Genomic DNA, 25,092 nt, shown 5'->3' on the forward strand with positions numbered 1-25,092 from the left:
GACAGACTCATGATTTTGACAGGGAGGCAGGCCTCTTGATTATGGTGTTTTTAGGTTTATGTGGTCGGTCTGTTAGAAACAGATTAACTTAGAGCTGACTCATAATCAGAACTACATAGAACAAACAGTATAGTAGCTCTCTTCCATAATCTTATTTCGTAGGCAGATTCTGAGGTAGAGGGATTACAGAGAGTTGGAATTCTGCTAAGGCTACAGAGTAAATTTCAGGTAGGCATAAACTATTGTGAGACCCTCTCTGAAGAGAAACCCCAAAATCATCAAAAAACAAATTTTAGAACTCAGTTTGTGTAGAGGTAACACAGAGGATCCCCTGGCCTTGACAATAGCCTGGAATCTTTCTCTTTCCTACATTGAGACATGATTCAATCAATCTACATAATGCAAAATTCTAAATAGGATCAATAGCATAGAGACCGAATCCAGCAATCAGACTGCAGCTTGTGGTTGGGAGGTGGGACTACAAAGAGGAGGTGAGAGTGGGAAGTCCTATAAAAGGGTCAGAGGAACCAGAGAAGAAAGTCAGAGTCCTGGAGCCTGAGTTACTCTCTGGCCTTGCTGGGAACAGGAGAGCCACCACAGCCAGCCTCTTGTAAGTAACCAACCTCCAACAAGACACCCCATGCCCCAGCCTAGTCAGTGCCCATGGGTGACATTAGGTCTAAGATAGGACAGGGGGTTCTCATTTCAGGCTCTTGAGAGTAGCAGGTTCAGGACATTGGAGTAGACACCTCACTGGTTTGGGGAGGTCTTCATCTGGAATACGTAATGTTGTCAGTTAGCCAATATGTTGTTTGTATGTGTTTCTGCTCCCGGCCTGCCCTGTTGTCAGGCTGGCCTTCCACTGGCCAACTCTACTGGAGTAACCAGCATGGACCACCATGGCAGGTTCAGATCAAGGTTTATTTGTATTTTTTTTTTGAGACAGTATTTTACTTTGCAGCTAAGGTATCCTTGAACTTCTTCTAATTCTTCTGCTTCAGTTTCCCAAATGGCTAAAACTTTTGGTGTTATCTCCTGAGATATCTTTGATAACCTTTTGGTTTACATCTATTTGAATTGTTTTTTTCTTTCTTTGAGACAGGGTTTCTCTGTGTAACAGTTCTGGCACTCCTGGAAGTTGTAGACCAGGCTGGGCTCCAACTCACTGAGATCTGTCTGCCTCTGCCTCCCAAGTGCTGAGATTAAAGGCATGCCCAGCAACAATTTTGTTTTTGTTTTTCTTTTTCCTTTTGTTTTTGAATACAGGGTTTCTCTATGTAGCACCTAATATCCTGGACCTCACTCTGTAGCCCAGGCTGGCCTCAAACTCACAGAGATCTGCCTGGCTCTGCTTCCCGAGTGGTGGGATTAAAGGCATGCACCTCCATCGCCCAGCCGATTTTTTTCTAAGTCACGTTCTCCTATAGTGCAGGATAATGGAACTCAACAAACAGTTTGTGTGGCCCACCCTTTTCCAGATGTTCTGCAGGAGGTTACATAGCTTTATCTCTTCTGGAATTTTATGCTCTTTCACATTAACTGCAGCTGGGACTGTGCAAGCAGACAGTTCACTTCCTCAGACTCTAAATGCTGCACATGGCTCAGCTTACAGGTTCCAGGATGACCCTTCCGAGTGGGAATGGGAGCGAGGGGTGCGGTGGCTGTGGGGAATGTGTGATCACGTGGGTAATTCTGAGTTTTGATAGCAGCAAATAGTGAGTGGCATAAGGTACTGAGGTCTTGTCATAGGTGTGACTGTGTCCTTGAGTGATTCCTTTAATGGGGGAGAAGGGCTTCCTAAGCCTTAGCCTGACAATATGTTCTTTCCTGGAGGCCTCTTCAAGATTCTGGACCCTGAGGATCTACAAAGATGAGTGACCTGGCCCAAGACACACCCTTGCAGCAGGCAGTGCCGTGGATGCTGAAGGATGAGGCCTTGGCCATCTCTGCCCTGGAGTACCTGCCCACGGAGTTCTTCCCGCCCCTGTTCAAGGAGGCCTTCACTGGCAGACAGACCAAGCTTGTGAGGGCAATGGTGGCAGCCTGGCCCTTTCACCGCCTCTCCATGGGGGCCCTGCCGACCATCTCACACATGGAGACTTTGAAGGCTGTGCTGGATGCCCTGGACTTTCTGATGACCCAGAAGGTGCGCCCCAGGTAGGCAAGACCCTTCTAATGGTCCTGGAGGTTCAGTCAGGGGACAACTAGAGTGTGGAAGAGTGTGGTCAAATATGGATCTGAGGCTTCTCACTGCACCAGTGTGGAGGACTGTGGAGGCCTCAGCTCTTGCAGAGGGTACAAAAAAGGCTGTCAGGTGTGGAGGGCAGCTTAGTTCTGATACAGCCACAGAGGAGTGGGCCAGGGCCTGGGCCTCAAGACAAAATGGGATCAGTCAGGATTCAGGGGAACACGGTAGAGGGCAATAAAGCCGAGCTAAAGATGCCAGTGAGGCCAAGAGCCCTTCCCAGACCTGTGGCTGTGGTCTGGATGCCCAGTGCCAGGAACACAGCGACCTATCAGACAGCAGAGCAGGGAAAGTGAGAGTTGAGATGTCAAGAACAGCAGACTATGTGGGGGTCTGATCTGAGCTCTGATTTCTGCCTGTTTTCCCAGGAGGTGGAAACTCCAAGAGCTTGACTTGCAGAAAGTGCACCAGGACTTCTGGGATGAAAAGACTGGAGGCATAGATGTCAGCTACACCCCATGGGTCCTGAGTCAGAAGGAAACTGGGAAGGAGCAGGAGCCAGAGTGTGGGGTGAAGCAGCCCTTGAGGGTGTTGGCTGAGTTTGACCTCTGTGGGGAGCATCTCAAGGAAACTGACAAATACTTGTTGAAGTGGGCCAAGCAGAGAAAAGGCTCAGTGCAACTGTGCTGTAGGGAGCTGAAGATCAGAGCATCACAGGTCTACACTGTCATAGGGATCCTGAACACTTTAGACAGAGACCGTGTCCAGGAGTTGGAACTGAATTCCTGGTGGCCACAGGGAAGCCAGGCCTGGTTTGCACATTGCCTGGGACAGCTGGGAAATCTTTGCAAACTCCCTCTCCTGGGAACCCACCAGACTGCTTTAAGTGGTAACTGTGCCCTACCAGACATGAAGAAGTGTGTCACCGAGTCTGTTCCTCAGTTCCCCATCCTGGACTGTCTTCAGCATCTCTATATGAATGGCATTTACTTTCTGAAAGACAACCTGGAAACCGTGCTAAGGTAAGATGGGAAGCTGTCTTGCAGACCAGAGCAAAACCTTTCTCTGTGCTCTGCAGATTATAGAGGGCCATTAATATCTGCCAGGCACACTGGATCCAACAGGGCTGGAGACTCTGGGAGGGAGTGGCAGCCTGCCTCAGTCTCAGTGTGGGGCCTTGGTAGAGGCTGAGTAGCTGTGGAAATTCTCGCACTAGGATGGAGTGTGAGGCTGGGGTGACACAGCATGAAGAGGGATGGACTCTGCTGCTGATGCAGGCAACCAGATGTTCTGCAGAGACATCCCAAGTGTGTAACTAGGTCTTGACTGGTTTGTGTGTGCTCTGTAGCACTCAGGGGGCCAGTACTGGAGTTTTCTGCTTTAGTAAAGGAGTGTCAGTGCGCATGTACTGAACCAGTCCCACCATGGTGTCTACTCATCTTGGTGTTCAGCACTGTGACTCGAGTGAGAAGACATTGACAGCATCCTGATGTGCATGTCTGTCATGTGTCACACTGAACTTGAACAATACTAACCTGTCCATCTCCGTGTCAACCCTATCACTAACACTCTCCAACTCCATTTGCCAGAACTCATCTTTTATCTCTACCTAGGTGCCTGAAGACCCCCTTGGAGACCCTGTCCATTACTCAGTCTCAGCTCTCACAGGCAGACTTGAATCATCTACCCCTGAGTGTGAACCTACATCAGCTCACACACCTGAACCTCAGCAGTGTGATATTGTCCTCTTTAAGGACTGGGCCCCTCCGTCTTCTTCTGGAGAGAGTTGCAGCCACTCTGAAGACCCTGGAATTGGAAGGCTGTAGGATGAAGGTCTCTCAGCTCAGTGCCATCCTGCCTGTCTTAAGCCAGTGCACCCAGCTCACTAAGATCAACTTTCTTGACAATGACATATCCATGGCTGTCCTTCAGGACCTTTTCCACTACACGGCAAATCTGAGCGAGCTGCTCCTGGAGATGTACCCTGCCCCTTTGGAGAGCTATGATGACACGGGTCATGTTCTCAAGGATAGATTTGCCCAGCATTGTTCTGAGCTCATGGATATTCTCAGGGCCATAAGGCAGGCCAAGTCTGTCTACTTTGCTGCTGGTACCTGTTTTGTGTATTATAACTAGAGACCAGATTTATCTATGTGGGCAGATGGAGCAGGATTGCTTCTGGGCTCTGGGAGGTGAAGTCCAAAGGATGAGTGTCTCATCAAACAGACACAGAATGTTATGGGAGAGAGGGCATTAGGAATATGATGAGCAGTTCATTTATTTATAAGAGGAAAATTGACATGGAGAACAATGGGACCATGGGGACAAGTGACTTAAGAGTTAAATAAAATTTGGTTTTTCTAAAAAAAAAAAAAAAAAAGCTTCTAGTAGTGCATGTTAATGAAGTGGTTGCCCCTGAGTGGTAGGGCTTTGATTTAATTGTCAGACCCTGAGAAGCTGGATGGTCACCATCTGAGGTCCTTCTTGGCCACTATTCTTGGCACCATTTTTAAAGTCTTGAGATCCCTTCTCTGTGAAGGGAATATCATGGAACTTTCTGATCAGTGAGAGTGTGCCCCAAAAATTCATGGCCTCAAAATACACTGGAACCAATGATGATGAGCAAGTGAGACCTTTACACTATCTAAACACATTGCAATAAATCTAAAATTTGACATAAAAACTCTAGTAATCTACAAAAACTCATGAATAGTAAAACAACTTGTTACTGAATGATGAATGGGTCAAGGAAAAAGGAAGGAAGAAGGAAAGGAAGAAGGAAAGGAAGAGTGAATCCTAGAACAAGGGAAATTAGAATACACTACATACGTCTGGGACATATTGAAAGGAAACCTATGAGGGAAATTTAAAGCCCTAAGAGCCTAGAACAGAACCTGAAAAGCAAAAGTAAATAGTTGAATGATTCAACTAAAAATTGTGGAAATAAGAACAGACCAAATCCAAACCTAGTGGACAGCAGGAGGTAAGAAAAACCAGAGTAGAAACTAATGAAATAGAGTGAGGCCTGGTGGTGCACACCTTCAATCCCAGCAGGAGGAGGCAAAAGCCTGACTTCTGAGTTCTAGGCCATTCTGGTCTACAGAATGAGTTCTAAGATAGCTGGGGCTATACAGAGAAGCCCTGTCTTGAAAAACAAAAACATTACTGACAACAAATATTTAATGAATAGAGACAAAGGAAATAATAGAAAGAATCAGCAATCTTTTTTTGTTTTGGTTTTTGAGACAGGGTTTCTCTGTAGCCTTGGAGCCTGTGCTAGAACTCCGTCTATAGACAGGTTGGCCTTGAACTCACAGACGTCCTCCTGTCTCAGCCCCCCTAGTGCTGTGATTAAAGGCGTGTACCACCATCACCTGGCCCAAGAATCAACAAATTTAAGAGGTGTTTTTTTTGGGTAAATATAAAAAAGACCGACCGACCTTTGGCCCAACTAACCTAAAGAAAGCAAGACGGGACCCAAATAACAGAGTCGGAATTGAAGAGGGACACATTACAACAGTTCCCAAAGAAATTCAGGATATTTTAATATTATAAGAATAATTGTATATTATTACTTTAAAAACTGTGCTCCATGAAGCTAGAAAACCTAGAAGACATAGGTGGTTTTGAGATTCAGCCAAACCACCAAAATTAAGCCAATTAGAAGTCAACAATCCGCTTTGTAGACCAGGTTGGCCTTAAAACTCACAGAGATCCACCTGCCTCTGCCTCCTGAGTGCTGGGATTAAAGGCGTGCACCACCACCAAAAAGGACAAATACTATAGAATTGTATTATAAGAAATATATAGAATATACAAATTCATAGAGACAGAAAGATTAGACGTTATCTGAGGATGGTAGATAAAAGAATATAGAGCAATGATTTCGTAAGTACAGAGTTTCTGTTTTGTGTGATGGAAAAGCCCCACATAAGGACAGTAGTATCAGAACATAATATCATGAATACTGAATGAATACTGCATATGTAATCAATGAATACCACAAATGTAATTAATATAATGAGTGTAATTAATGAAAATCCTGTGTGTAATTAAAGTCTTGAAAGTAATTCATGCCACTGAATTGTGAACTTAAAAATGGTTACAATTGCAAATATTTTTTTTGGGGGGGGGGTTTCTCTGTGTAGCTTTGCACCTTTCCTGGAACTCGCTCTGTAGACCAGGCTGGCCTCAAACTCACAAAGATCCACCTGCCTCTACCTCCCCGGTGCTGGGATTAAAGGCATGCGCAACCACCGCCAAGCACAATTGCAAATATTATGTTCATTTAAAAAAAATAAGGTGGAATGTAATCACCATACATTATATATGTATATGAAATTGAAGACAGTGGTGGTCTAAAATAGAAAGTTGTGTTTCTAAATACGATCTCGTATTTAGTAAAACTAAAATAGTATTATGGGCCTATGAGGATGCTGGACTAAAGTCTATCAAATTGTGCAAACAGGCAAATTGTATACAATGTGTATTATTTGTCAATAAAGATTTTACAAAATGAAAAAAAAAATGGAAAAAAAAAGAAGTCAACAACCCAAGCTGAGCGGTCGTGGCACATGCCTTTAATCCCAGCATCTGGCAGACAGAGGCAGGTCTGGTCTACAGAGTAAGCTCCAGGACAGCCAGGGCTACATAGAGAAACCCTGCCTCAAAAAACCAAAGGGAGCCGGGCAGTGGTGGCGCACGCCTTTAATCCCAGCACTCGGGAGGCAGAGCCAGGCGGATCTCTGTGAGTTCGAGGCCAGCCTGGGCTACCAAGTGAGTTCCAGGAAAGGCGCAAAGCTACACAGAGAAACCCTGTCTCGAAAAACCAAAAAAAAAAAAAAAAAAACCAAAGGGGTGGGGGAGGAAGTCATCAACCTAAACAGACCCATAACAAATGAAGAAATTGATTCGGTAATAAAAATCCTTTTGGCGAAAGAACATGCAGGGCCTGATGGATTCACAACAGAATCCAAGCAGCCATTCAAAAGAGAACTGCAGTCAATCCTTCTTAAACTATTAAAACAAAACAAAAAAACAGTTGAGGCACCCCTAAATTCCTTCTACAGAGCCAGCATGACTGTAATAGCAATACCAGGTAAACAGACAACAACAACAACAACAAAAATAACTGAATATCCCTGATGAACGTAGATCCAAGTGTATTAATGCAACACTTGGAAACACAGGCATGCCTAACAAGATTATACACCATTATCGTTTATCTCCAAAATGCAGAAATGGTTGAACATATACATGTCAATAAATGTCAAATAAATAAATAAATGGACCAAAAGACAAAAGTCACTTAATTATATCAATGGAAGTGGAAATAGACCTTTAAAAAATCCAACATGCACTCGCAGCAGAGGCAGGTGGATCTATGTGAATTCAAGGCCAGCCGGGTCTATGGAGCAAGATCCAGGAAAGGCGCAAAGCTACACAGAGAAACGCTGTCTCGAAAAACAAAACAAAACAAAACAAAAAATCCAACATGCCTTGATGATAAAAGTCCAAAAAATTAGGGGGACAGGGAAGAGACTTCAATACAAGAAAAGTTCTATATGAGAAACCCACAGCCAATATCATGTTAAATGGAAAGAAACTTGAAGGACTTCCAGTGAAGTCAGGGATTAGACAGGGATGTCCACTATTCCCATTCCTTTTCAATATTGTACTTGAAGGACCAGCTGAAGCAATAAGGGGAGAGAAGGAAATTAAAGGGGTGCAGCTAGGGAGAGAAGTTGAGCTATCCCTACTTTCAGGTGTAACACGAATTGCTAAATTGGCCTTATAATTAAAAATCCCAGAGCCAGATATTTGGGTAAATGCTGAAAGGTTAGAGAGACAAATGAACAAGCTGCTGTCACATCCCACCTCTAGGAATCCTCAGCCTGAAAAGGCTCTAGTTCCTGTCTCCGCATACCTTATATACCTTTCTCCACCCAGCCATCACTTCCTTCCTAGTGCTGGGATTAATGGCATGTGTGCTTCCAAAATACTGGGATTAAAGGTGTGAGATCTCATGTGCTTGGATTAAGGGTATGTGCCACCACTGCCTGGCTCTGTTTCTCTCCTAGACTGAGTCAATTTTATGTAGTCTAGGGTGGCTTTGAACTCACAGAGATCCAGACTGATCTCTGCTTCCCCAGTGGTAGGATTGAAGGTGTATGCCACCATTGCCTAGCCTCTATGTTTTATCTAGTGGCTTGTTCTATTCTCTGATCTTCAGGCAAATTTTATTAGGGTACACAGTATATCACTACACCCAGGGGGTTCTGAAGATTCATATATGTTTATTTTATGTGTATGAGTGTTTGCCTGCACTCATGTGATGCATGTAATGTCAGGGCAGTCCAGGAGATCATTCTAAACCACAGAGGTTATTGCCATTGCCCTCAGTTGCATCCCAGAACTTGAAAGTCAGAGTTATTGCTGAAGGCACCACACACTTTGGACATAGGACTGGTAAGAAGGAAGCTGGAACTGACCTGGAAGTTCTTTTTTTTGGCCATTTAGTTCTTTATTAGACCATCAGGTGTTTTAGACAGACACAGTATCACAGCTTCATAGAGTTAAACAAACGCAATATAAACGAAAGTAACACACCTTAAAATAATATTCTACAATAGAGAAACAAAAGAAAAAAATCCTGCATTGTTACAAGGTTTTACACAATGTTGAATACTTTGTATATTCTTGGAGGAGGTCTGCCTTATTGGCATGGATTCTCCCATTAAGTCTGGTTACTGCATTGTAACTTGGCTTTTTTTTTTTTAAGATTAATTTATTTATCATGTATACAGTGTTCTGTCTACATGTATGCCTGCAGGCCAGATGAGGGCACCGATTTCACTACAGATGGTTATGAGCCACCATGTGGTTGCTGGGAATTGAGCTCAGGAACTCCGGAAGAGAGGCAGTGCTCTTCACCTCTGAGCCATCTCTCCAGCCCATCACCTGGAAGTTCTATGGACAAAGGTGCTATTCAAGCTGCTAGGGAGAAAGTCAATGAAAAATCTTATTGGTTGTGAAGCTTATGAACCACCATAGCAGGACAAGATAATGTCAAGATAGATTTGAGTGTCTGACACTCATGTCTCAGAGATGACTAACAGCTACCTAACTGGACTTCTCAAAAGGGTGGAATAGATGCCTGCTACTAGAAACCTAGCTACCTCCCTGTATCCGGTGAGGTTGTAGACCCTAGAGGAGAAGTCACTACTGCCCCATTTCTATGCCAGTGTGTGTATACCAACTGGATTCTTAGAATCCATCCTTGTATTCACAGGTAAGTGTAGCTATTACCCAGTATCAAAAAAGATGTTTGTTTGCTTGAAGTAGATGGAGTCCATCACAGAAATCCATACTGGTGAAAAAGGAGAGAATAAATAACAGTGGGGTGCCTATTCCCAGTTAATACATCTAAAACCCAACCCCTACACCAAAGACTCAGGGAACAAGCAGGAAGAGGGGGCAGAAAGAATGGAAGAGCCTGTGGACCATGATATCCAATATGAGGTAGTATCTTCTATATGGCAGAGAGCTACCCCCAATGGTAACAACATGGTCACCTAAATGATTTGATTTCTAATTGAATCAATTTTCCTGATTTTTCTGTCTTTTACTAGATGAGGAAGCATGACCTTGAACTCCTGATACTATAGCCCTCTCCCCTGAATTTGAATGTGACAAACATGAACATGTGCCCAGCAGATATCATAAAGACCAGTCCAAGCCTAGTGCTGCGTCTTTGCTTCCCTGCTGTTGGGAAAAGGAAATTTGAAAACAATTCCTACAATTAATTACTGGTGGATGGGCCATATGCCATGGTACATGTGTAGAGGTCAGAGGAAATCTTCCAGGAGTCTGTTTTCCTTTTGTGGGTTCCAGAAATCAAACTCAGGTTTTCAGGTTAGATTTAAGTGCCTTACCTACTGAGCCTACTTGGGTTTGCTTGGTAGGGGAGTTCTGAAAGACCATTTGGTGCATGGAGGTTTCTACTGTTTTCTTCAAGAGAGGCACCTCTGTTTTCTCTTTGGAATTTGATGCTGTTGTTTGGCAGTTTCTCACTGTGTGGGTCAGGTTGGCCTGAAACTCACAGAGATCCTCTGCCTCAGCTTGTGGAGTACTAAGATCAAGAGTGTGCACCCGGTTCAGGATGACACAGGTGTAGTAATAAAGGTGTATTGTTTTGTTGACTTTCATCTCATCATGCTTTGCTGTTGATTTTTCACACTTTGAGACAAAGTGTCCGTCTCACTCTTGATGGTTCTACAGTCCTCCATCAATCCATCGTCACAATTAAGCTTCTTGCTAGTGAGGACCACAGGTTCCCACCACACCTCAGCCCTTTCTCATTAGCAACATGTTCCCTGGAGTGTGGTTTGGTTTTTAGTTTGTTGTTGTTTTTTTGAGACAAAAGCTCACCATGTAGCGTTTGGCTACCCTAAAATTCACTACATACTCAAGTACACACAAAATAAAACCCACACTGACACACCCACATAGACACTAAATCCACACACACTAAAATATATGCATATATAAAGTGCTCATGTAAATATACACATACAACATAAGTCAATCTTCAAGCAATGCAGTATGGACTTTCTATTTTAGTGTTTTTGTTTTCACTGGATAGGTCTGATTCAATCAATCTACAGTAGAAAAAAATCATTTACAGGATTATGTGGGTAGAGACTCATTGGACCAATCAGATATAAGATTTTAGTAGAGGGGTGGGGCTACCTGGGGAGGGGTGAGGAGGAAACTGTATAAAAGGGTTAGAGGAGGCCTAGTAGAACAGAACCTCAGAGTCCTGGAGCTTGGACTCACTGCCTGGCCTTGCTGGGAATAGGAGCCTGTAACCAGTGTCCATACCAGGTAAGTCACTCACCTCCATCAGGCCTAGTGCGTTCTGGTCTAGCCTTATCACCAACTAAGCTACATTTCCAGATGCTTCCAGATTAAATTGTAATATTTTTAGATTTGGTGTAGTTTGGTTTTAATGAAAATTACCTTCACATAGGAGTTTACATATTAGTTCCTTTGGCTCATTTGAGTTTTTTGAGACGGGTCAAAATAGGTTAGGCAGAACTTGAACTCTTGATCTACTGTCTCTGACCAGTTTTCTATGCTCATTCTGGAATTAGAGTTAGGCTCTTCTTTGTAATTTAATCATCCTGTAATCTCTTAAAGTATGTTCCACAGGTCATGGGTTTGCAGTTGTATGAATTGAACTTTCCTCCCTTTTTTTTTTTTGGCTTTTCGAGACAGGTTTTCTCTGTGTAGCTTTGCGTCTTTCCTGGATCTCGCTCTGTAGACCAGGCTGGCCTTGAAGTCTCAGAGATCCGCCTGCCTCTGCCTCCCAGTGCTGGAATTAAAAGTTGTGGGCCACCACCGCCCTGCCCTGAACTTTCCTCTTAACTGTAACTTACCAACAGTCCTGTGCATGGCTTGATGAACACAAGCCATGATTCACAGCTGGTCTGGAACCGAAGCTGTTGAAATGTGGTTGCTTCAGCCTTGACTATTTGACTAAACATTGTCTGAGAGTGATTTTATATATATATACACACACACACACACACACACATATATATGCCAGGTTGCATATTTAACAGCCACAACTTGAACCCAGAATGAAGTCCTTGAGCACAAAAGATCACATTCCAGGCTTTACTTGACTGCATGTAGAAACCTTACCTCTACATCAAATTAAACAAAATGAAATAGATAACCTGGAAATGTGGTTGAATGGTACAGCACATCTGATTAAACCCTGCTGCTAAACAACTTCGATGAAGACATTTTAAGTCATATTTTCTTTGATATCCCCCCAACTAGCCTGAAAGACACTTATTAGATTAGTCTGACCTAGAATCCTCCAAACTCTTCGTTCAAAGAGATGAGATTATAGGCTCTCACTTGGTAACATTTATGCAGTGTTTTAAATGCAGAGTGCACCGGCTACATATGGTTAAAAAAAAAAATACAATTCCAACACTCCTAATGACAGGGGGGAGGAGCATGGAGAGTAGGGGCAGCCTGGGTTACATAATGAGTGATATCCATTCGGGTTTGGAAGCTTAGCCAATTCCACTCAAGCCTCCAACACAGGCTACAACATATTTTAAAGTCGAAACAACAACTGAAAAATATTGGTAGATTTTTTTCTCATCTCCTTCTTCCTCTATAGACCCCAAGGTACCATGGGAAATCTTCATCCTTGTAGCCTCTGTACAGCTGGCTTCTCATCTAAGACTCATTTTACAGGTGTTCTCTTTGAATAGCATAATTTTTAGTTGTGTTGGGCAAAGTTGCATGTTTTATATTTCAGACATGATCTGACTGTGTGGCCTGGTGCCCATAAATTAAAAGACCTTTGACTTCCTCCCCCAAATGAGTATAATACAGCTCAGTACCTCCACACCCGTCTCTAAAGCATTTAGAAGTAGTGTGGACTGACAGCATTTCACAAATTCTCTTCAGTCTGTCCCAGGAGGGATCAGTTTGTTGAAAGCACAATAAGGGTTGGACAGCCAGGTTGCATCAGCACTTTATTTTCTGGAGAGCCTGGAAAGTTGGTCAGTGTCTTTTCCTGCAGCAAGGGTCTGGTCAGTCTGCATGCTCCCGAATAATCCTTCTACCTTTGAGTACCCGGTGGGACAATGATTAATATGTGCCCGTGTGGGGTCTTATAAGAGATTCCACATGCTGAGAGTGACGGAAGCTTGGCTTTGACACCACCAGATGGTATAATAGAGCACCCTGAGTTCTCCATTATTACCAGACCAAGGACTCTGATCCTCTGGTTCCTGCAACATGTGAGAAGTAGGAATTCCCAAAACATAAGCTGAAAATATATCTCCTAAATGCTTGCCCAGGTTCCTCCTGACCGAAGATCCATCAGCATGAGCATCAAGAACATACCCACACTCCAGCAGCTGGCAGTGCAGAGCCTGCTGAGCAACCAGGCCTTGACCATCTCTGCCCTGGAGTCCATGCCCACAAATTTCTTCCCACCTCTGTTCAAGGAGGCCTTCGACGGTAGACACCTGAGACTACTGAAGGCAATGGTGGCATCCTGGCCCTTTGCTTGCCTCCCTGTGGGGGCCCTGATGAAGACCCCCGATGTGGAGGTATTGCAAGCTGTTCTGGATGGCCTAGACATGCTGCAGTCACAGAAGGTTCGTCCCAGGTAAGCAAGGCCCAAGGAGAAGAGAAGGGTAGACACTGAGCTAGTGGTAAATTCATGTGAAGTGAGGGAGAATGGGGTCAAAGTGGACAGAGGCTTCTGTTGTTACAACTTGGAAGTCTGTAGAACTTCTATTCAAGTCAGGAGTGGAGGACAGCTCAGAGTCCATGAAGCCATAGTGGGAGGAGCCTTCCCCTGGCTCTCCTACAGGCATTTGATGTGAAAGAGACCCAAGTCTAGAGTCATTGAATAGAGGAGGGAGGGAGGGAGGTCTCCATGTGCAGTTCATGCTAAGAGTCCTGGCCTGGCAGGTGAGAGGGGCTGTGTTGGAGCTGACAAGAGTGAAGTGGGACATAAACTGTCTCTGAGTCAGTTCCTGGTTTACATTATGAAACTCCTTCCTTTTCCCTCCCAGACGGTGGAAGCTGCAAGTCCTTGACTTAAGGAATGTGCACCACAATTTCCTGGATGTGCGGACTAGAACACAGGAAGGAACCCACTCAACAGAGACTGGGAGTGGGAAGCAAGTAGGGAGGGACCTTCCTAGATACGCGCTGAGGCCGCGTTTGAAGGTGGTCACTGACCTTAGCTTCAGGTTCCAGCTGAAAGAACATCAAACATGCTTGTTGCAGTGGGCCCAGCAGAGAAAAGGCTCTGGTCGGCTGTGCTGTCTGAGGATGACTATTTGTGCCCTCCCTGTGGAGATTATCAAGAAAGTCTTGGACATTTTCCATCCACACTATATCGAGGAATTGGAACTATTCACAAACCAGGTTCTGCCCTTCCTGGGTCACTTTGCATCTTGCCTTGGCCGCATGAGAAATCTTTGCAAATTCCGTCTAACTCAGATCTACTTGGGCACACACAGGGTTGTCAATACTTTGACAGACACAGAGGAAATGTGTGCTATCAAGTTCCTTTCTCAGTTCTCCAAACTCAACTGTCTCCAGCATTTCTCTATGAATGGAGTCTCCTTTTCCTCTGACCTCATGAAACAGTTGTTCAGGTAAGGAAGGATGGAGAGCTGTTTGTACTGTGACAGCAAACCTTTTCCCTTTGCTTCAGCATTAGTTGTCCCCTGGGGTGTGTGTGCCACTGTGGATTTTAGAATGATGGACTCATTACAGTACCTAAGAATGGACTTGCTTCCTTTGTAACTGACGATTCATTTAGCAGAGTCAGAGCTGGGGTAGGAGATGTTTAGAGAGCTGCCTTGAAAGCAGGTCCATTGGGTGAGTCAGACCCAGTGAGTGTGCTCTGGATATTCCTCTTTGAGATCCTGGCTACATTAACGGGAGGGAACTCGATAGATTAGCAGGCCCTGAGGTGTGGACAACTCACACCTGCACAGGATCCTAAGGAGCTGTGTACTCACATCTCTGAACAGGGACCAGCTTGTGTTGGATCCTCTGACAGCCTCGAACTCTCCCAGAGAGAAGGATAATATGAGCACAGGTTGAGACTTAGTAGGTGGAAATGGGTGATGCTGGGATGGAGGACCATCACTTTCAAAGTTGGAGCACTGAAATCAGGCATAGAGGATGTGATTGAGAGGAGGGACAGTGATGAGCTTTGCAGGACACATACCAAGATGTTTCCAGAACCTTTTTGTGATGCCCCTCTCTGGGTATGACCTCCCAGACTGTTGTTGCAAAGTTTAGGTCTGTTTGACAGAGTGAGGACAGGGAGCTACAGATCTGTGGTCTGAGACTGTCCCACCTTATGTATATGTCTCAGGAGACAATTAAATGAGCAGGAACCAACAGGTTGTATCCCAAGTGTTGACCTTCAGCATAAGGCTAGACTGACTTTCCATATGTGGTCCCTTCTGTCTCAGCGTCAACCTTACTAATGCCCTTCATTAGCAGGAACTAATTTCTTGTTCTTTCCCTAGATGCCTGAAGACCCCCTTGGAGTCCTTGTGTATCCGTCTTTGTCAGCTCTCACAGTCAGACCTGAAACATTTGTCACAGTGTCAGAGGCTCTGTCACCTGAAACACCTGGTCCTCAATGGTGTACCGTTAGCCAAGATACGTCCCAGACATCTCCGAGTTCTCCTAGAGAATGTAGCAGGCACACTGCAGATCCTGGATTTAATGAACTGCAAGATGAAGGACTCTCAGCTCAGCTCCCTCTTGCCTGCCCTGAGCCAGTGCTCCCAGCTCACCAGGGTCTGTTTCTATGAAAACGACTTCTCTATGGCTGTTTTGAAGGACCTACTGCAAAGCATGGCCAATCTAAACAAGTTGATTCTAGAGCTGTACCCCGCCCCTCTAGAGTGCTATGATCGCCAGGGTAATATCCTAGTGGAGAACTTTACCCAAGTATGCCCTGAGCTCCGGGATATAGTGACTGCCCAAAGACAGCCCAACATAGTGGCCTTTGGTACACGCATCTGCAGTGAATGCCTTATTCGCTGTGTTTATGAGACAGAGAGCAGACTTTGTAGATGTTGGCAATAATTAGGAAAAGGCTGCTTCTGGATACTGAGAAATGAAAGTCTAGGGGGAGGGACTTTCATCATGAGGTCCTGGTCTAGAGAACTGACTTACCTGAGACCTGGTTGTTAACTGTTTAGTTGTGAGCTTTGTCTTGATTTGCTAAGAGAGTAGCCAAGCCAGCTATTTTACTCCCTTTTATTGGATCAGGTAGCAATAAGATGGTTTTAATTACTCTGTATTTTCATTGGTCTTCATTAAACAAATAAATCTTCATGTTTTCACACATCATTGTGATTAATGCCTGCTAACTCATACCATGTACTAACTGTGAAGGACACTTGAAATCACACTCTGGACAGAACCATCCCTTGGGAAGTGATGTGATTGTGAGCAGAGTGGCATTTGAACACAAGACCAGGATTATTAACACAGTCTAGAAAAGTGTGGAGGTTCATAGAACTTAGAGCTCCATCAGTGCTCACAGAGGTTGGCTGTCACAGGCTAAGAGCCTATTGTGACTATGGGGCATCTTTTTGTTCTTCCAAATTGTTTCATATTTTAGCTATGAAGTTGGAGTCCCACAACACACCTTATTCACAGCAAATAGAAAATATACTGTATCAATCTAATGAGGGTCTGATCCCTTTCCAGGTTAGTTCATCCACAGAAATAAGGAGACTCTGTAACCAGGTGCTTCATGCCTGAGGCTCACCTGGGATGCTGAATCTCCGTGCACTTCAGGGTTTTGTTTTTTTTTTTAATTTTTGGAGACAGGGTTTCTCTGTGTAGCTTTGTGCCTTTTCCTGAAACTCACTTGGTAGCCCAGGCTGGCCTCGAACTCACAGAGATCTGCCTGGCTCTGCCTCCCGAGTGCTGGGATTAAAGGCGTGCGCCACCACCGCCCGGCTTCACTTCAGGGTTTTTTAAGATGATGGAGTGAGTTTAGCAATGAAGTACCCTATGAAGAGAATTAGATCCTCCTGTATCTTCTGGTTTATTTGCTCTGGGTTTAGCTTCAGGTCAAGGCCCTCTGTCTTGAACCTTGTTGCTCATAGAGGGTTTTAGGCTACACTGTCTAGATGGTGCCCAGCCTGTAGAATCCTTTCATGCTCTCCTTTCTTTCTAAGAAGTATCTGGCCCTCAGAAATGTATCCAATATGAAAACAGGGCACCTTAGGAGCTGCAGAGTTGGCTAGTAGTTTAGAGCACTTGCTACTCTGTCAGAGAATTCAGGTGACTTTCCAATATCAACTTGAAGACTCTCAACCATCTCTCTGTAACTCTACTTCTGGTGGATCTATGCTGTCTTCGGATTTCCTGGGAATAATCATCTATGTGATGCATATAAGTGCATGCAGGGAAAACATACACATAAATTAAAATAAATACATCTAATATAAAGATTGGACACTTTCAAAATACTCTTTTGGGGCTGGAGAGATGGCTCAGAGGTTAAGAGCACTGGCTGCTCTCCCAGAGGTTCTGAATTCAATTCCCAGCAACCACATGGTGGCTCACAACCATCTGTAAGGAGATCTGGCGCCCTCTTCTGGCCTGCAGGCAGAACACTGTATACATAATAAAAATAAATAAATCTTAAAAAAAAATACTGTTTACCACTGGACAACCAATTTTTGTGCTCCTCCCTGGGTGAGGCCACCTCTTCTCTTCCCACTTTTCCACAGTTACCTCTATTTCCCTGTGTTGGGCTGAGGCTTGTGTCCTTTTCTCTGTCCAGTTTGCCCTGATCACTGGTCATCCTGGTTCAGGTCCAATAGATGCAGTCCCCTTTGTGAGACGTTATGGGTATACCTTCTCAGAGTGCTAGGAGACACAATCTGACGGATCTTCTAGATCTTACAATCTTCTTCCCAACCCCTCTTCAGCAATGTTCCCTGAGCCTTAGGTGTGGGAGTATTTTGTAGATGCAGCCATTGGGACTGGGCTCCTCAGCTCTCCGTTTTGACTGGTTGTAGTTTTCTCTTGTGGTTTCTGCCTGTTGCCAAGGCAAGTTTCTTCTTCTTCTTCTTCTTCTTCTTTTTTGTTTTGTTTTGTTTTTTGTTTTCTGGAGCTGAGGACGGAACCCAGGGTCTTAAGCTTGCTAGGCAAGCACTCTACCACTGAGCTAAATCCCCAGCCCCATCATAATCCTCCTGCTTTAGCCTTCTTTTTTCTTTTTTTTTGTTTTTGTTTTTGTTTGTTTTTTTGTTTTGTTTTGTTTTGTTTTGGTTTGGTTTGGTTTTGGTTTTTAGAGACAGGGTTTCTCTGTGTAGATTAGACTACTATCAATTGGAAAGGGTGCCTGAAGTGGCCTACCTTGGTAATCAGGTTGGTGACTACCCTAACTGTCATCATAGAGCCTTAATGCAGTAACTGATGGAAGCAGATGCAGAAATCCACAGCCAAGTGCCTAGCCAAGCTCTGGGAGTCCATTTGAAGAGAGGGAAGAAGGATTCTATGAGCAAGGGGGGTCAAGATCATGATGGGGAAATCTACAGAGACAACTGAACCAAGTTTGTAAAATCTCACCCACTTTAGATGGACAGCTGTGGAACCTGCATGGGACCAGACTGGATCCTCTGCATATGGGAGACAGTTGTATAGCTTGGTCTGTTTGAGGGGCCCCTGGCAGTGGGATCAGGATCTATGCCTGGTGCATGGACTGGCTTTCTGGAGCCCATTACCTATGGTGGGACACCTTGATCAGGCTTGATGCAAGGGGCAGGAACTTGGTCCTGACTCAGTTGAATATCCAGGCTTTATTGACACCCCATGGGGATCCTTACTCTTTTGGAGGGGATCAGGGATTGGCCAGGGTGGGTGGGCATGAGGGGGAAGGCTGGAAGAGAGAGAGGGAGGATGAGGGGAGGATCTATGGTTGGTATATAAAATGAATTAAAAAATTTCGAATGATAAAGCCTTATTGCTGCTGGATTATACAGACATGAGATCACAATTACTCCTGCTCCTCACACCTGTGCCTCCCAGCTGTAAGAATTGCAGGTGTGATTGCAGTGTGCATCTGTGTACCTGTCATCCCCTGGAATTTCTAGTCACACCTTAGCTTTTCAGTCACAGCTTTCAGCCATGAACATGATATTAAATTACTGAGTTAAGGCCCAGTTCACACCCCAGCTCCACATTATTCCAGAAGACTGTGTGGTGGAGGCAGGAGGATCAGGATTTCAAAATCATCCTCCTATACATAGTCAGTTTGAAGTCAGCCCTGAATCCAGGGAATCCTCTTTATGAAGGTAAAATTTGTTTTTGTTTTTGTTTTTTATTTTGGGTTGGTTTCTACAAAAAGGTTTCTACACGTAGTTTTGGTGCCTGTCCTGGATCTTGCTCTGTAGACCAGGCTGCCCTCGAACTCACAGAGATCTGCCTGCCTCTGCCTCCCGAGTGCTGGGATTAAAGGCGTGCACCACCACCCAACACAGTCAAATTTGTTTAAAAGTTCCTTGAGAGTTGTTTTATTGGTTTGTGTCACTGTGTGAGCCTGGGCTAGAAGCTTGGTCTACAAATGAGCTCTGCAAGTATTCCACCACTGAGAGAGCTCCACAGACTCCATGCAGATTCAGGAGACTAAATGGGCTCATTGACCACTGCAGGAAATAGTAGGAAAAAGAAGGACAAGGGAGTGGGCTCCAGGGGAAGGGTCAGACAGCAATGGGAACACGTAGCCAGCCCAGAGCACTCTGTATAAAGTGTAGACTGAGCCAGTGATGGTGAGGGCCTCTACTCTCCCCTTCATTACCAGCTCCAGTAAGAAAGCAAGATAGGGTCAGGTGCCTGTTCATACACTTGTGATTGCTCCTCAGCCTTCCCTCCACTGAGAGATCACAGGGCACATTTTATGTTATTTTCCTTCCAAGTCCCTGCCCTCCGTGAGAAGGCCCCTTCTGAACAGCAACGTAAGTCTCCCAAGATGCATTGTGGCCCAGGACAGCAAAAGAATAGCCAAGCTTTGTGACTCACACCTAACAATCACATGATTTGGAAAGCTGAGTCAGGAAGGGGGGTTACATAGATAGTTGCAAGTGTTCCAGGAAGGACCACTGCCGAAACTGTACCCCCCCTGTGATCACTCTGTGATCAGACCATGATTTTATGAAATTAGCCCCTAGCCATAATCAATGGAAATGAAATTGTATGGGAATTATAATCTTATGGCTTTTGTGGGTTTTTCCTTTAAAAGTACCTATGTGACTGTAGGACGACGCGACTCTTGCTCTTTGGAGCTGAGTTAGCCGACTGTACAGCGCTTCTTCAATAAACACCTCATGCTGTTGCATCAACTGGACCGGAGTCTGGGTTCTTGGGGTGTCCACTCGAGACCCTAAACTTTGTGGTCTAACACCCACAACGCCTGTCTACCTCAGAAAACTCCCCTTCTCCATTCCCCCCAGAGCCAACCGACGTCCAAAAGTCAACTGGAAGCAGTTTTTGAGAGGAACAACACCCCTTTTCCCATCTACCTTGTTTTTTTTTTAATAAGTGAAAGTCTGGGATGTAAGGATTCAGTCCTTAATTACCTCATCAGGCATCCCAACCTAAAAAGCAGGTGGGCCCTCTGTGTGCCCCTCTCTTTCCTTTCTGCTCCTTCCTGTAGTACCTGTCCTGGATCTGGCTCTGGCCTTGAACTCACAGAGATTTGCTTGCCTCTGCCTCTCAAGTGCTGGGATTAAAGGCGTGTGCCACCACCACCACCCAGCTCCTGGAGTCTCTCAAGTGCAGGTTGCAGCCAGAAGCTGGGAGTCCTGAAGAACAGGGTGGAGTCAGTCACCAATCTCCACACCCAGGAAATGGAGAAAGAAGATCAGGAGTTCAAGGCCAATCTGGGCTGCCTGTTATCAAAGGGAGGGGCAGGGAAGGATCGAGAAGGGAGGAGCAGTGTGCTGTGGATCCCACTCCCTTTGCTCTGAGTTGTCTTTAGTTTGTTCTGCCATCCTTGGTGTGCCCACACCACCTCCCCCTGTGAGCATCCTGGATTGCAATCATCTGGCCATCTGGAAAACCTAAGCTAGCCAGTCTGCATTGCTCAGTTGAGGTTGACAACTTTGTACAACCAGCAGCCACACAACTGGGATGTAACAGAAGCTCAGCAGGAAGGGAGGAGGAGGCAGTGTCAGAATGGCTTCTGTTTACTTTGGCAAGAGCTCAGACTTCACAGGACCTTTGCATCCCTATAGTCACAGGACTGTCCTGACCAGGACAGGGATAGAAGGATTGTATCCAGGTTCCAGGATCTGACTGTTAGTTTACAACTGCCATCCTTGTAGAGTCTTTGACTCCACATTCAGCTGTCCTATGTTCTCAGTGTCAACCTTGATCCATGTGGTCTGATCCATCTGCACACCATTTTGTTTTAAACACATTGAGTCATGTATGAAGCCATGTGCTCTTGATCCCCTAATGAAAGACCTGTCCCTTGGCTTTGATTTCTCAGTATGCAGAAATACCCTCCTCCTATTTGCTGCCTACAAGGACAAAGCCTGGTTTATGGACTTTGGTTTATGCTGAGGAAGGATCCCAGGGCCTCATACAAGCTCTGCAAGTGCTCTACCTATGGAAATCCAGCACCCAGGGCCTCTCTGCACACTCCTGGACTCCAGCTATCCTCCTGCATACTCCTTCCTCCTTTGTGTTTTTTTTAGTTTTTTTTTTTTATTTTTACTTTTGAAGACAGGGTTTCTCTGTGTAGCCTGGCTGTCTTGTAACTCACTTTGTAGTCCAGGCTTTCCTCGAACTCAGAGCTCCTCCTGCCTCTGCCTCCTGAGAGCTGGGATTAAAGGTATGTTCCATCACCTAGCTCCAGTCAATTAGTATCTGTGACAGCAGATGCTTGCTACAGATTCCATCTCAGATTATGAATCCAGACAGACTCATGATTTTGACAGGGAGGCAGGCCTCTTGATTATGGTGTTTTTAGGTTTATGTGGTCAGTCTGTTAGAAACAGATTAACTTAGAGCTGACTCATAATCAGAACTACATAGAACAAACAGTTCCTAAATGCTTGCCCAGGTTCCTCCTGACCGAAGATCCATCAGCATGAGCATCAAGAACATACCCACACTCCAGCAGCTGGCAGTGCAGAGCCTGCTGAGCAACCAGGCCTTGGCCATCTCTGCCCTGGAGTCCATGCCCATAAATTTCTTCCCACCACAGTTCAAGGAGGCCTTCGACAGTAGACACCTGGGACTACTGAAGGCAATGGTGGCAGCCTGGCCCTTTGCTTGCCTCCCTGTGGGGACACTAATGAAGACATCCGATGTGGAGGCATTGCAAGCTGTTCTGGATGGCCTAGACATGCTGCAGTCACGGAAGGTTCGTCCCAGGTAAGCAAGGCCCAAGGAGAAGAGAAGGGTATCACTGAGCTAGTGGTAAATTCATGTGAAATAAGGGAGAATGGGGTCAAAGTAGACAGAGGCTTCTGTTGTTACAACTTGGAAGTCTGTAGAGCTTCTATTCAAGTTGAGAGGTGATATAAATGGCAGTCAGGAGTGGAGGAAAGCTCAGAGTCCATGAAGCCATAGTGGGAGGAGCCTTCCCCTGGCTCTCCTACAGGCATTTGATGTGAAGGAGACCCAAGTCTAGAGTCATTGAATGGAGGTAGGGAGGAAGGTCTCCATGTGCAGTTCATGCTAAGAGTCCTGGCCTGGCAGGTGAGAGGGGCTGTGTTGGAGCTGACAAGAGTGAAGTGGGACATAAACTGTCTCTGAGTCAGTTCCTGGTTTACATTATGAAACTCCTTCCTTTTCCCTCCCAGACAGTGGAAGCTGCAAGTCCTTGACTTGAGGAATATGCACCACGATTTCCTAGATGTGCAGACTAGAACACAGGAAGGAGCCCACTCAACAGAGACTGGGAGTGGGAAGAAAGATGGGAGGGACCTTCCTAGATATGCTCTGAGGCCGCGTTTGAAGGTAGTCACTGACCTTAGCTTCAGGTTCCAGCTGAAAGAACATCAAACATGCTTGTTGCAGTGGGCCCAGCAGAGAAAAGGCTCTGTGCGGCTGTGCTGTCTGAGGATGACTATTTGTGCCCTCCCTGTGGAGACTATCAAGAAGGTCTTGGACATTTTCCATCCACACTATATCGAGGAATTGGAACTATTCACAAACCAGGTTCTGCCCTTCCTGGGTCACTTTGCATCTTGCCTTGGCCCCATGAGAAATCTTTGCAAATTCCGTCTAACTCACATCTGTTGGGCACACACAGGTTTGTAAATATTTTGACACGGAGGAAACGTGTGCTATCAAGTTCCTTTCTCAGTTCTCCAAACTCAGTTCTCCAAACTCAACTGTCTCCAGCATTTCTCTATGAATGGAGTCTCCTTTTCCTCTGACCTCATGAAACAGTTGTTCAGGTAAGGAAGGATGGAGAGCTGTTTGTACTGTGACAGCAAACCTTTTCTCTTTGCTTCAGCATTAGTTGTCCCCTGGGGTGTGTGTGCCACTGTGCATTTTAGAATAATGGACTCATTACAGTACCTAAGAATGGACTTGCTTCCTTTGTAACTGACGATTCATTTAGCAGAGTCAGAGCTGGGGTAGGAGATGTTTAGAGAGCTGCCTTGAAAGCAGGTCCATTGGGTGAGTCAGACCCAGTGAGTGTACTCTGGATATTCCTCCTTGAGATCCTGGCTACATTAACGGGAGGGAACTCGATAGATTAGCAGGCCCTGAGGTGTGGACAACTCACACCTGCACAGGATCCTAAGGAGCTGTGTACTCACATCTCTGAACAGGGACCAGCTTGTGTTGGATCCTCTGTCAGCCTTGAACTCTCCCAGAGAGAAGGATAATGTGAGCACAGGTTGAGACTTAGTAGGTGGAAATGGGTGATGCTGGCCTGGGGGACCATCAGTTTCAAAGGTGGGGAACTGAAATCAGGCATAGAGGATGTGATTGAGAGGAGGGACAGTGATGAGCTATGCAGGACACATATCGAGATGTTTCCAGAACCTTTTTGTGATGGTCCTCTCTGGGTATGACCTCCCAGCCTGTTGTTGCAAAGTTTAGTTCTGTTGGACAGAGTGAGGACAGGGAGCTACAGATCTGTGGTCTGAGACTGTTCCACCTTATGTATATGTCTCAGGAGACAATTAAATGAGCAGGAACCAACAGGTTGTATCCCAAGTGTTGACCTTCAGCATAAGGCTAGTCTGACTTTACATATGTGGTCGCTTCTGTCTCAGCGTCAACCTTACTAATGCCCTTCATTAGCCAGAACTAATTTCCTGTTCTTTCCCTAGATGCCTGAGGACCCCCTTGGAGTCCTTGTGTATCACTCTTTGTCAGCTCTCACAGTGAGACTTAAAACACTTGTCAAAGTGTCAGAGGCTCTGTCACCGCAAACACCTGGTCCTCAGTGGTGTAGCGTTATCCAAGATATGTCCCACACATCTCCGAGTTCTCCTAGAGAATGTAGCAGATACACTGCAGATCCTGGATTTAATGAACTGCAAGATGAAGGACTCTCAGTTCAGTGCCCTCTTGCCTGCCCTGAGCCAGTGCTCCCAGCTCACCAGGGTCTGTTTCTATGAAAACGACTTCTCTATGGCTGTTTTGAAGGACCTTCTGCAAAGCATGGCCAATCTAAGCAAGTTGATTCTAGAGCTGTACCCCACCACTCTAGAGTGCTATGATCACCAGGGTTATATCTTAGTGGAGAAATTTACCCAAGTATGTCCTGAGCTCCGGGATATAGTCACTGCCAAAAGGCAGCCCAACATAGTAGCCTTTGCTACACGCATCTGCTGTGAATGCCATATGTGCTGTGTTTATGAGATAGAGAGCAGACTTTGTAGGTGTTGGCAATAAATAGGAAAAGGCTGCTTCTGGATACTGAGAAATGCAAGTCTAGGGGGAGGGACTTTCATCATGAGGTCCCAGAACACATGGTTTCAGATACCGTGTGATTCATTGGGAACAAAATACTGTTCAGTGGATCTATACCACAGGGACTAACTTGACTTGAAGTAGAATGGGACCAAGGCCATAGTTGTCTTGTGGAATCAGAAAGGCAATTTTGCATTTCTAAATGTACCTCTGTCAAAACAGGTTCACCACTGGCTTCCCAGAATGTGATAGCTGTAAACTTATTGTCAGACTAATAACCTGAATGCTCTCCTCTGTAACCTATTCAGTCAGTAATCTAAGTTTTAGGTTCACAGTCCAGCTGTCCTGTGACCTCATGAAGTATGATCAAGGACATTATGGTCCAAGACTTGCCAGCATCAAAATGCATTGAAGATTTATGA

The 25,092-nt window shown here is 45.3% G+C and overlaps 3 protein-coding genes across 3 annotated transcripts; all 3 read left to right on the forward strand.

Moving 5' to 3' along the window:
* The first annotated feature begins 1,870 nt into the window (after positions 1-1,870).
* Positions 1,871-4,321, forward strand: LOC131904838 (PRAME family member 12-like). The gene is made up of 3 exons (XM_059255846.1): positions 1,871-2,157; positions 2,614-3,207; positions 3,799-4,321. The coding sequence occupies exons 1-3, from the start codon at positions 1,871-1,873 to the stop codon at positions 4,319-4,321; spliced, it is 1,404 nt and encodes a 467-aa protein (XP_059111829.1).
* An 8,780-nt stretch (positions 4,322-13,101) lies between these two features.
* Positions 13,102-15,847, forward strand: LOC131905053 (PRAME family member 12-like). Its single transcript, XM_059256009.1, has 3 exons — positions 13,102-13,388; positions 13,801-14,391; positions 15,280-15,847. The coding sequence occupies exons 1-3, from the start codon at positions 13,102-13,104 to the stop codon at positions 15,845-15,847; spliced, it is 1,446 nt and encodes a 481-aa protein (XP_059111992.1).
* Positions 15,848-21,878: 6,031 nt separating this feature from the next.
* LOC131905054 (PRAME family member 12-like) lies at positions 21,879-24,652 on the forward strand. The gene is given in 4 exon segments (XM_059256010.1): positions 21,879-22,165; positions 22,597-23,048; positions 23,091-23,196; positions 24,085-24,652. Coding segments are annotated over 4 exon segments (1,413 nt in total).
* Positions 24,653-25,092: the final 440 nt, after the last annotated feature.

This window comes from Peromyscus eremicus, chromosome 2 (assembly GCF_949786415.1).
Source record: "Peromyscus eremicus chromosome 2, PerEre_H2_v1, whole genome shotgun sequence".
Lineage (NCBI taxonomy): Eukaryota > Metazoa > Chordata > Mammalia > Rodentia > Cricetidae > Peromyscus > Peromyscus eremicus.